Here is a 13,096-nt window from a genome sequence, read left to right on the forward strand (position 1 = left end):
ATACACATTTATATTCTGGTTTATCCTGGATTTTGTATGTTTAGTTGTTGAAAAATTGAATTATGAATGAACATGGAATGGATGAAGGTGAGAAGCAAACCCTCCCCTCTCCTCTTCTTCTTCTTCTTCTTTACCTTTGCAGCGATCGATGCAGCGGTGATGTGGGAGGAGGAGCTGTCCTCAGTGGACGCTACGCCACTGTCCTTCTTCTCCTCATCCTCCTCCTCGCACTGCACGCCCTTGTCCTCTGTCTGGCGGCGCGGTGAACTGTTGAGCGGAGGCGAGAGGGGAGGCGGCGGCGATGGCAGGTCCTCTAGCTCATCCGCCGCCTCCTTCACCTTCACCACGGCGTCCCGCAGCAGGTCGATGGCGTGGGGCAGCGCCGGCAGGATGAACTGGAAGCATTCCTGTGGCAGAGGGAGGGGAGGAGGGAGAGAGAGGCAGGGTTGGTGATCGAGATCGCTGGAGGAGATATGGGTGAGCCAAGAAGAAGAAATGGATGATGTTCCTGATCTTTGAGAACTTCACAACAGGTTGCCTCAGGACGAAGGTTATGGATGTGCAGATTCCATCCATCCATCCATCGTTGCGTTGCATCGGAAACATTTCACTGCAGGTAACTGGTAAACATCAATAAATATCAAGTATGTTGTGACCCTGGACAGCGACGTCCCATATTACATCCGTACAACAATCATCAATCAGCACTGCTTGTTTCCGCTCAGTGAGGACAAACAGGCAGCATAGACGCCACATCTGAGCACAATCAATTAAAAAGAGAACCTTGAGTCACAGCAGGAGTTTTGACCAAGTGGCGCGTGTTTCCAAATTTGAAAAATGGATTTAAATTGAGCTTCTAAATTGTTTCAGTACAGTGCGCAATTAGTACGCAATTAGTACTTACATTTTCCCTCATCAATCTCAGCAGATAACAGCATCTCCCCCCTGGCCACATCATCTCTCTCTCTCTATGTGTGTGTGTATGTGTGTGTGTTAGTTAGCCTGTGGGCTGCTCTGCTATGCTAAATGCTCCATTCTCCTCACTCCCAAGGCAGGAGCTAATCTGCGAAATTATTTATCTTCCCGTGTATTTTAAGCATAGAGAAGATACATTATTAATCTACTCCCACACGTTACAGCATCCACGCAGGCTGCGCACGGCTTTTAGAGGAAACCCGTCCACTCTGCACCCCATTTTAACGCATAGATATGAGGGCCTGGAGTCAATCCGACAAAGATGACATTGATCTGACTGAGTTAAAATCTCTGAGATCTACTGCAAGGAACAATTACACACATGCAGACTGGCATGAATGCTGTACAGACGTCAAAGAGATAGAGATTTACAGTCCTCGGGCGCGTAGTCGGGTAGACTGCTTATGCCTCTTGTCGTGGGGTTTGCAGCCCACATCTGATTGATTTGGAGGTTGATTGGGATGATGAGAGGATGAGGATGACAGAGAAAGAGAGAGCAGCGTTAAGGAACAGAGGCTGAGACGGAGAATGAGAGCTCAAGAGACTGAGACAGACTGAGTGAAGACTCTGGTCTACTTCAAAAAGACGTGAGATGAAACGGCGAAAAAAACAAAACACAGGCCAGTGAACAAGTAGGAGAACACTGCACACTACAGCGTAGATACGTCTAAACTATAAATGATTGATTTAAAAAGAAAAAAATACAAAAGCAAACCGTAAAAAAATATTTAAATCTAATGATTAATGGGACCGACCACAACACAGCACTGGAGGTCTGCTCTACTTTAGACAAGGATACCAGAAATGCCTATAACTTTGTGAATAAAGTTTGGATTTGAACATAAAATGACAATGCCAATATAATAAGTTAATTTTGCGTGGTGAGAAATTTGAGTTGCCTTTATTGAGGGTGAAGTTCAAAACAGTCCAACTTGACTCTTACAAACCAAATTGGTCTGAAAACGCACAAAATTGTGACACCAATCATGGCAGCAGTGATGCAACCATCATATTTGAGCCAATTACGCCCAGAAGGAGGCACCAGAAGCAGAAAAAGACAAAAGGCATCAACACCAAATCAACAACTCACTGCATCTTGAGCCGTGCAAGATCTTATTTACGCCCTGGAAGTGATGTACATGTTAAGACAGACAGACTCAAAACACAAGAGACCGGGAAAAGAAAGACAAAGAGAGGGGGAAAGTAGGGAACAGACAGGAGGGAATAGACAATAAGAGAGAATAAGAGATAAAAGGTGAGAAAAAGAGACTGAGAAGGCAACGCAGACATTTGCCTCAGTTGTCCGGGGCAACGAGGGGATAAACTCGGGTTGCCAGTTCAGCAGAAAAGCGGAATTGCAAAGGTCAGGGATTCAACGGCCTACAAGATTTCTGTGACCAAAAATTTGCCATTTTTAGAAAAAAGAAGAGAAAAGAGAAAGAGCTCTATAATGGTCTGGTTACTTGTCCAACAAATGAGTTTCAGCGTATGATGGATGGAATATGATCTGACGCGATCGCACGTCACCATAATTTAACACGCTTGAACTGCAATCCGTTGTGAGTTTCCGCCTCCCACTGAGAGAGAATCTGCCCCACAGACAGACGTGCGGTTGCAGTGTGCGGAGATCTTTATCACAGTGGGTTAAATATCATCACTGCAGGCGGAAATTTCCTCACCAAAGGTCAAAACGTTCATCATGACATGTACAAATGTTATCATCAAAGGTAGAAATGTCACTGCAACGCTGCAGGTGAAAATGCCATCACCCCGGGTAGAAATATCATCACTGAGGGCAGGAACCTTATCACTGGCAGTGGAAATGTCATTACTGTAGGCCACTGTCGGTCCAAATGTTGCGTCGGTGAGTGGAAACATCACATTGCATATTGTTTTTGTTTTTTTACAACAGCTACAAACAGTTTTTACAGTGTGATGTAGGAATTCCATTGTAGGATGGGAAAATCACTGCAAAAGTGGGTGGAAAGTTAGAAACAACTTCACTATCATATGGTAGAAATGTCATTAAAACGTCCAGCAAATCGAACCCATGTAAACAAAGAATATTCACCACTTTGATATAAATTATTCTACATTGTCAACGGGTTGGATTCATTTTTGTGATGAACGACAGGGATGGACATTCATTCCCAAGCTTTGGATTGTTTGCTCGTGTCTGAATCAGCGCCTGAGAAAAGAAATGAAGTAATAATAATAATAATACATTTCATACAACCTCAAATATATAAACAGATACGCTCATTGGTCAGAAATGTCTTGGGGTGGGGTGATCAAGGGTGGTGGGGAGGTGTTGAGCCATGAATCACGATACAACAACGACAGTATTTGCATATGTTCGGAGTTGTAGTCGAGCGCAACTGTGCCGGCAGAAAGCTGAAGTCAATGAACTTCCATTCCAAAACCACATATCCTTCATATACATCTGGCCTGCTGCTGTGTGATCAAAGGCGGAGTTTTAAGTCGTGGATCTGGATCAATCAGTCAAACCAGACCCAGCCCCCGTCCTGCAACACCTGACGGTATGTTTAAGATGAAGATGTGAGATGTATATTCAATGTAATGCTCAGAGACGCCTGGCAAACACTGAGCCCCGTTATCTTTCTGACAGCAGATCATCGCAATAAATAGCCGGCGATGCGTTGTTTGTGCTGTTAACTTTAACTGGAGGGTTGATGAGGGAGACACTAATATGGCAGCAGATGGAGGCGAGGTGGTGTAATTGATTAAAAGAAATACTAAAATCGATCAGGAGGAGCGGACGAGTAACGAGACAGAGACAGATGTGCAGGTCAGCGCGGCAGGGAGGGAGGGAGAGAGAGAGAGAGAGAGAGAGAGAGAGGCAGGGGAAGAGACTGCAGACACACACACACACACACAAACACACAGGCTTTCTTGTATGTACATGTACAAATGCATGCACGTACACACAGGCATGGCAACACACACACCTTGAAGTAAAAATACTCGACGCACAAACGCATCATGAAACTAAATGAATTGTGTTGTATTTGTGTATTTGGCAGTGGACAATGCATAATAGATATGTCGAACAGGAGCGATAGCCTGCTCACACACCGGCAATAATCAATTATTTAAATGAACCAACACACACACACACACACACAGATAATGACTCCTTGTCTACACATAATAGATCTTGTACGTGTGTGACGGGAAGTTGACCTTTAGAGGTCATGTTTCTAGCACAACGCCGGGCTAATCCTGTCCACACAACCAGGACGTCTCAGAAGGGACGAATGTTTGCTGCATGTCCCACAATTTCCAAACAGCCAATCACAGGGAATCTTTCAAAATCACACAAACACATCGCCTTCTTCTGTTCCAATAGAAGTCTTGGTATAAATCAGACTGTTCCCTTCTTTGTCCTACCTGTGAGCCTTTCTTGCTTCCTGGTAAGTTGATGATGAGCGTCTTCCCTCGGATACCACACACAGGTCTGCAACACACACAGATACGGGAGCATGAGTAAATAAGAATAATGATAATAATAATTATAGTAATAATGTGTGTTTTCGCTTGGTGTCTGACCTTGAAAGCATGCCTAGAGGTGTGACGTTTAGAGATCCCATCAGCATGGCCAGAGACATCCCAGGGGCCTCGCGCTCTATCACCTCCTTAGTGGCCTAGAGAGAGGAGGCAAGGGAAGGAGATGAGGAGATGAGGAGCATGAGTGTGTATCCTCATACCTTTATTATGAAGTAGGGCTACAAAAATGAGGACACAAAGTTATTGTCCAAGTTCAGGTTGTAAAGGCAGATTTCCCTCTCTTCTTCCTTCTTCCCGGCCTCCTTCTGGGGGGATCCTGAGACATTCCCAGGCCAGATAGGTTAAATTATCCCACCGGCAACCTCTGGGGCCGCCCTGTGGCCTCCTCCCAGGTGGACGGCTGGATCAAGACTCTACCTCCTTGTGTGATATCATCCTGAGGGTCCCGCTGTGCGTCAGCGAGGGAGCAATTTGACAAATCTGTGGGTGCCGTTTACAACCCTTGTTCTCTTCCTGTAAAAGTTGTTGCCTGTACAGCTCGTTACTGCCATCAACTGTTGCTATGTTGAATTGCGTGAAACAGCAAGATTTGGTCAATCCAGGGATCTGAGGTCAAGGTTGGCAGTTTTACTTTACATGCAACACAAAATATGTTTCCAGTAGAATAAAGAATGTTCCAAAATCATTCAAAGCTGAAGACAAACTAATAAGTCACACAGTGGGGAAGCATCTTAACAGCTTCTCTCACAGGCCTTCAGCTACAAACTCCTGATTGCAAAGCTTGACTCCCAAACATCAGGACCGCCCTCTGACATTGATTTACAATCCCTCTTGCAGGATCCATGTATCGATTGACTCAAGGGTGAGAAATCCTTTACTGACCTGTCACCTCCGCATCATCATTTCCCACTGGTAAATATTTAATATTCCACATCTACACAGGATTGACTTTTTATTGGTCGCCGGCCAAATGATAAATTGAAATTGATTGAACAATTTCAGAATTTAGAGAAGCAGTTCATCATATCTTGCACGCTTCTGCTTAACAAACCGTTGTGCGACTGTGTACGTTTGTGCGTTTGATTCAGCACATTCTCCTCCAGCTGTGTATTGAGGCGACCTTGAAAATCAAAAGTTCGTTCAGGCAGAATCTATTCTCAAATCAAGTGTACGCATTGGAAAATCTTTGCAAGGAAAAGCGTGGTGGTGTCCAATAGAGGAGGGGATGTGTTTGGTCTGCCCTCAGTGCTTCCTGTGTCCTTGGCTAATCACTGATAATCAATCAATGTGCTTGCTTGACGGCAGCAAATGAGCGAGCGTGAGCCCAGATCAAATTCTGACCCCTTCGCTTTGCATCTAGCGTAAACACCTTAACACACTGGAAGGACACATCTTTCAGCGCAGACCACCAACAAAGTCACAATCAAGCCTTTCTTTGTAATAATATACTGAGAAACGTCAAAACGGTTCAAAAGCTACTAAATCTGCATCTCAGCTACGCATTAGTGGTCATTTCTGCCTTGTTTGCGGTCGCATTAACCTGTCCATTCTTATATTTTGGTCCACCAGATCCAGGTCGGAACCATGAATACATAACCTCCTTTGCATTAAATAATACAATTGTGGCAGGGCGCAATTCAAAAGCATCTTTGGAAGCCAATTTTAAAAGAATATTAAGCGTCCACTTTCATCCAACCATGCAAACAAGCACCTGTATAAGGCTGTCAACATTGTTTTCAACACTCATTTGGGTCAAACAGCTTGAACCATTACTATTAGAAATGTAAAATTGAATGTAAACTGTTATTTCTGTCCCGCGTCCTACAAACAGGGAGATACAGTCGACTGCGGCACACAGGCTGGAATCAGATAGCAGGTATTATCAGTGACTACAGTGTGTGTGCGTGCCAGCCACCCTTCCAGGAAGGTTGCCGCTGTCTAACAAGATTGATGTGGACCAAATGATACTGCTGAGAACCACAGCTCATCTCCTGCCAAACTGTGCGTGTCTATTTGTGTGTGTGTGTGCGTGTGCGTGTGCGTGTGTGTGTGTGTGTGTGTGTGTGTGTGACTGAGTGAGTGAGTGTGTGTGTGAATGCACATTTTAAAGATTGATGAGTGACAAAATGCATGTAAGAGAGATACTACGTGAAAGCCTGAGAGCGTATGCGTCGGCGTTTATTTGTAGTTTGTGTGTGTGTGTGTGTGTGTGTGTTAAAAAATCCATTGTTGCCTAAAATGTAATACAATTAATTAAAAAAAATGCTAACCCAGAATATGAATGAAATTGATAAAATAAATTAAATTAATAAATACATTAAAACATATATAAATAATAAAAATAATAATCTTTCTTGTAATATAAAATTTTAATATTTAAAGCAAAAAAATTAGACTCATTGATATTTAAATTTTTGGGACCTTTTTTAAAACAAGACCACTAAAAAAACACTTAATTCCTATAGTGTTTTGGCATGAATAAGCCACAAAACACACATCAGCAGCTTAAACACCCCTATACTGGTATAATTCCAGCTAAACAAGGTGTGTGTAACCTGCGTAGTTAGCGGTGTGTACAGAGCTTAGAGGTACACAGGTGCAGCCTATTTGTAATCAGTAACAGAAGCCATCAACAACCCTTACTGACCCCACAACCTATTGTCTCTGCAGCCATTTGCAACACGATCCCATATTGAAAAAGGTGAATCAATAAGGATCTAACTTCTGCCTCTTTATTTCCCATGTGACTGCGGGGCTAATTACCCCGTGTGTGTTTATCAGCGCCGCAACACACGTGTAATCAGTGAAAACATGCTGAGGTGAATAAAGGTGCAGGCGGGAACATTAGGAGATCTGCCTCCCAACAACGGCACATCATTTTGGAGAACGAAATGATTTGACTTAATGGCTGATGGTGAAGAAGCGTGGACGCTGACCTCTGGTGTGACGTCTCTGGGAGCAAAGCCGGTGCCTCCAGTTGTTAGGATGAGGTTAAGTTCCTTTTCGTCGCACCAATCCACCAGAGTCTCCTGTTATCACACACACACACACACACACAAACACACAGGGTTAGTTAGCTACGTTTTGTTATAAGTGCAATAATGATCATTACAGATTCAGATACAGACGCACGCACATACCTTGATCTCGTCTATCTCATCCGGCACAATCTTGTAGGCCGCGATCATACCTCCCAACCTGAAAAAGGGAGAGTCAATCGATCACACACACAACCTTATTCATATATCCTATAATATTTCAGTCGTCGACTTATTTAGCCACATAGGGAAATCCTCTTTTTGTCGCTCAGAGCAATCAGCTACTCAGCAGCTGTAAGAAGATTCAGTATCTTGCTCATTGACACATCAGCAGCTGCAGATTAATGTAATGCCCTGCTGCAGAATTCTGTCACTAAGGGCTCATTTATACCTTTTCCCGTTACCATCTATCTTTCAAAAAAAAAAAAAATAAGCCCCTGGACATGAACCCCAACACTTCTTTCTTAGAGGCCTGTCTGATTGAATCCCCCTCTGTCCTCCAGAACCACAACCAAACTGACGACACACAACCTTAAGACACAAACTAAGACAGCAGAGAATGTAAGACATGGAGGACGCAACGAACGTGGACTAAATAGAGGAAATAGACAGAAAGATGTGAAACCAGGATGTGAGAGAGACAACAGACAACAGTGAGAAAGGAGAGAGAGAGAGAGAGAGAGAGAGAGAGAGAGAGAGAGAGAGAATGCCCTTGAACATCCCCTACTGAAAGGATTTTACACAGGACGGCCCACTGGAGAGCAAGGACAGCTGCTGCTACTGCTGCTGCTCAACAGTGAGCTAAGACGACCTCCGGTGGCCACACTTGGTATAACATCCTAAATTCAACAACCCCAGGCTCAAGGTGAAGGCTCTGCACAGACACACACCTTATGTAACCCTTTTCTCTTTTCTTTTTTTAAGGAGTGCTATTTTTGGAGGCTACCTCATCACGTTTGCCCTCAGCTCCAGCCACTTAAATGCCACAATACTCTCAGACGAATGCCCACGAACTCTGGAGCATCTGCCATTTATCTGCCATTCAGGATGCCAAACTATGGTTATGCTGGGATGGGCCTTTACACAAACATTTAAAAAAGGCAAAAATCTGCTCCCTTGATATGAGAATTGTTGACTCCTCCCTGTTTTTTAACTTGGCAAAAATGGTTTAATTTCAGCTGTTTCGTTAAAATGCTGCACAAGAATGACGACTATGATGAAGAGCGACTTGTGCAACCACACAAAACAATATATTCACACACACACACACATGTCAGTTTCCCTCCTGACGTTCCTGTCATGGCATGAGTGATTTGCTCCTTAACACGGGGGAGTGTGTGTTGGGGAGGGGGGTGGTGCTTGGGCATGTTTGTGTGTTCACATGTGTTCATGCATGTGCATTCGCCCGTTTATGTGTTTGTGTATGTGTGTGTGTGTGTTTGTGTGTGTGTGTGTTACACCTCGGGAGCGTAAAGGAGCTGTCAGGACAAATCACCTCTCCTCTTCTCCTGGGGTTTTTTATGCCTCTCTGTTTCAGCCCAAATGAAAATATGCCTAACACAAATAACTAGGGTTCCTTCCCACCGTTTCCTAGGCAACCCCTGTCTGAAGCCTCTAGTTGCTGTGTTATTCATCGTGACCGTGTGAGTGTGTGAAAGGTTTGTGTGTGCCAGTGAATGTTTGTGTTTCAGTTTATTTGTAACACAGCATTGGGGAAGCCATTTCTGTGCAAATAGAGTGTGTATTGATGACTGGACACTTTTGGTTGCTGGTGCGTGTAGGCGTGTTTATGATTTGTGTTTATGTCTGTGCATGAAAATACATATGGATATGAAAGTGTATCTATCTCTACCTCCTGTGTGTGTACTGCATGTACGGTGTGTATACATGTGGGCATGCAGATACAAAATGTGTGCCTCCATTATGTGCATATGTTTCACACACACAGTTCAACAACAGCAGATACTGCAACACAAAACAACTTATAGGATAACAAATAGAAATGTTGGTACTAAATATACCAATACTAGTTATTTGAAGACAACAAATGTACTAAACCTGAATTGAAAAGAAAGAAAATAAGGGAAGTGTGTGTACCACAGATACATACAGTGCTTGTATGTGTATGCACAGTATGCACAGGTGTGTATCTCTATATGCATTGATATGGGCATTAATTGTTTTCACACACATCTATGTCATTTTCCTCTGCAGGTGATTACGACATATAAAGCCCTCCAGTAAACTCTTAAAACTGCACACTTGAGGCAGTCAGACTGGAATAAAGGCTTCTCGCTTTAGGTGTGGACAAATCCTGATGCAGGCCGAGGGAGGAATATGGAGACAGCAGAGCGGGCCGGGGGTGGGGGGGGGGGGGGGGGGGCGGGGCGGGGATGGCGTGCGGGTTGAGAGGAATGGCAGTAGTTTTGGCCTGAAAGCCTGGATGCCTCGGCCAAAGCTTTCTATGAATAAAAGAAGAGCACAGAGAAGAGGATAAAGAGAGAAAGAGAACGAGGGAGACAGGCGGAGTGAAAAGAGTGAGAAAAGGGAGGAAGAGACTGTCAGGGGCACGGTAAACATGTTGTGTGCGTCTGTGTGTGTACTGAGAGAAAAGTAGAGAAGAGAGAGAGAGAGAGAGAGAGAGAGAGAGAGAGAGAGAGAGAGAGAGAGAGAGAGAGAGAGAGAGAGAGAGAGATGCACATGAGAAACCTGTGAGCCAGCTGCAAATCTCGGTGGTTGTGGGACACTTCCAAGATGAGACCCATCTGCCAGGGCGATTTCATTAATAATACAAGCTCTTTGTACAGGGCACTCAATCTCTCTTTCTCTCTCTCTCTCTGTACCCAGGGCGAAAGGGAGAGAGAGAAAAACAGAAACAGAAAGAGAGAAAGATGCAGCCATCTCCACACTCCCAGTAGCAGCATGCACTGTAGTGAGGCGCATTACACTCAAGTTGTTGGTTTGTCCATATGCATGGAAGCTCTCAAGGGGTCACCTCTCAACATGCAAGCTGATGGAGGAAAGGAGGGAAGGAGGAGGAGAGGGAGGGAGGAAGGGGGAGGAGGAGGAGGTGGAGGGGAGTAGCCCACCTCTTCAAACCCCCACAGTGATGAGAGCTCTGAGTGCTCAGCAAGGGGTTCCACTTCCGTGATTCCTCTCCCAGGCACTAAACAACATGCACAGAGCCTCAAACACACACACACACACACACATGCACACACCCACACTATTAAATATTCTGCAGACCACTCCAGCCTACAAGTATTCTATTTATTTACAGGATAAATGCCATTGTGGTTCAGATCAGGCATTGCTGTAATTTTCCACTCTTTCTCAATCATCAAAACGTACATTTACATTATAAGAAGTAAATATAATATCCATGGTACACAAAGTACAGTTGGTACAGCAGTTTATGATGTGCAATGCTTTATTCTGATTATAATGTAACCTATATTGTAACCTATGTTACACAGTATTCACAATTACTGTTACAGCAAAGAATGCAATCATTGATTACTTTAGATTACATGTGATACTTTTTCTCCCTGGAAAATTGGATGATTATTATCAGCAGTAGTGGTAGAAATAAGAAGTACTACTAGTATTAGGTTTACATTTCATAAATACTTTTAGGGTGAAGCCACAGTTCTGCAAATCCTAAGTAAGTCTCAGTCTTGGCACGAACAGTCCAAGGTCAAATTCTTTGATTGTTGTGAGAGGTAACAACACAATCTGATGAAGTAATGTGATTCCCTTTATGATTATGACGCCAAACATCATTCCTCATATCAAAAGCCATTTTAATTGTGCTGGTAATAACCCTTCATGACGTCATCTTGGCCAGAAACAAGCCATTTTCACTCAAATAATATCAAAATGACACGTCTGCCTCTCTGCTCTCTAAATCTTAATCTAAAGATTCTGCGTATTTCAACCCCTTCTATCTGTGTTCATTGATTATTCCCATGTGGCTCTGATGATCAGCTGTTGTTTGGACTAAACTGGTCATCTGATTGGCTTAAAAACAAACCTGCGAAATGACTTGAGTCTGATTTAAGAGTTAAAAGGTCAACGTCTAACTAACTGCTGTGAAAGTGATAGATGAGCTGCAAGTCTTTTTTGACTCTCAAGTCCAGTCTCTCTCTCTCTCACTCTCTCACTCTCTCTGTATGTGTGAGTGTGTGTGTGTCTCCGTCCCCTGACTGTCTCCACTGTGAAATGGACCCACTGTCACCCATGTGATTGACTTCCAGCTATTCTCGGCCGTGACAATTTATAAAATTGACGAAGGATGTTACAACACAAGCGGCTGGAGGGCAGAGGCACAGCTTTTGCTCAACTGTCTACGAGGAAGGCTCACTTAACCTTCAACACATGTACATAAACACACACGCACACACACACACCTAAAAGACACTGGCACTGTGAGGTCATTAAAACAAAGCATGCGTCCAAAAAGAAAGACAAAGACACATAAAGAAACTTATGAACACTCAAGGACACCCACTTGTAAACACACAATACACACATCTATCCCTCTGTGTGTGTGTGTGTGTCCTTGAGTCCAGGTATCATTTATTTGATCCCTTCTTCCTCTGTGTCCTTTCTTTCTTCTGCGCATATCATTTTGTTTCACACACACCTCTGGATGATCCTGAATTCCAAACTGTGTGTGTGTGTGTGTGTGTGTGTGTGTGTGTGTGTGTGTGTGTGTGTGTGCGTGTGCGTGTGCGTGTGCGTGTGTGTGTGTGTGTGTGCACAAACTGTACTACTAACAAAGGCTGTGATTACAGTTTATGTTATGTGGCCTCTATTCCTGATCTGAGTATCGATTAACACGGCCGACAAACTGTCTGAAAGTCCAGTTTTGATAACAAGATTACCTAAAATCGCTTCAAGCCTCAACTCTGACAGCCACAACTTCCATCTACACACAGCGACATCCATCCATCTCCTGTGGCGTCGCCATGAAACAGGACAGTGAGACTTTATGTGAAATGTCAACAAAGCTCATCAGCTGGAAGAAGTTGGCACCAGCTGATCACCTGCAGCTAATCACATTCCCTTATTTCCCAGCAGATTTGTTTTAGTCTCTTGCACATGAGCTCCACCTGGTGAGTGGTAAACAGCTGAGGAGCTTGCTGAGATGTTTGTGTTGAAATCCCAAAAGCGCTTGCCTTCATTTATATCCCAATATTGACTTTATCTCATCAGTCTCCTTTTCTGCTCCTTCGTCTATTGTCGCGCCGTATGATCTGAGGATGTCAGTTGTCAAAAAAGTGTCATTGTACTCAATAAAAACCCAAAACAAACCAAGCAGCAGCCAGCAATTTCAATGAAACACAAACACTGAGTGCTTGTGAGATTGAACAATGCGGCTTTGGATTTAGAAAAAATGCTTTTGACTTGTTTAAGCAACATTTACAAGCGTATTACATCTCTTAAAAACATACTGCATTTTCATTCTGTCCTGTTTTGATGTGAAGCTGCCTAAAGCTTTGCTGCATCATTTCAGACTCCTTCACTAGAGATTATAGAAATCATCATAATAC

General features: G+C 43.7%; 1 protein-coding gene across 1 annotated transcript in view; it reads right to left on the reverse strand.

Moving 5' to 3' along the window:
- Window positions 1-13,096, reverse strand: part of gphnb (gephyrin b) — a 66,396-nt gene that overhangs the window by 27,556 nt on the left and 25,744 nt on the right. Inside the window, exons 3-7 of the mRNA XM_076155055.1 lie at window positions 7,644-7,701; window positions 7,440-7,532; window positions 4,546-4,640; window positions 4,387-4,453; window positions 135-407 (exon numbers count right to left, since the gene is read on the reverse strand). Of these exons, the coding sequence (XP_076011170.1) occupies window positions 135-407; window positions 4,387-4,453; window positions 4,546-4,640; window positions 7,440-7,532; window positions 7,644-7,701 (586 nt within the window). The remainder of the gene's footprint in view (window positions 1-134; window positions 408-4,386; window positions 4,454-4,545; window positions 4,641-7,439; window positions 7,533-7,643; window positions 7,702-13,096) is intronic.

Source organism: Genypterus blacodes, unplaced genomic scaffold (genome assembly GCF_046128005.1).
Source record: "Genypterus blacodes isolate CSIRO-AG114 ecotype Tasmania unplaced genomic scaffold, CSIRO-AGI_Gbla_v1 ptg000064l_1, whole genome shotgun sequence".
NCBI lineage: Eukaryota > Metazoa > Chordata > Actinopteri > Ophidiiformes > Ophidiidae > Genypterus > Genypterus blacodes.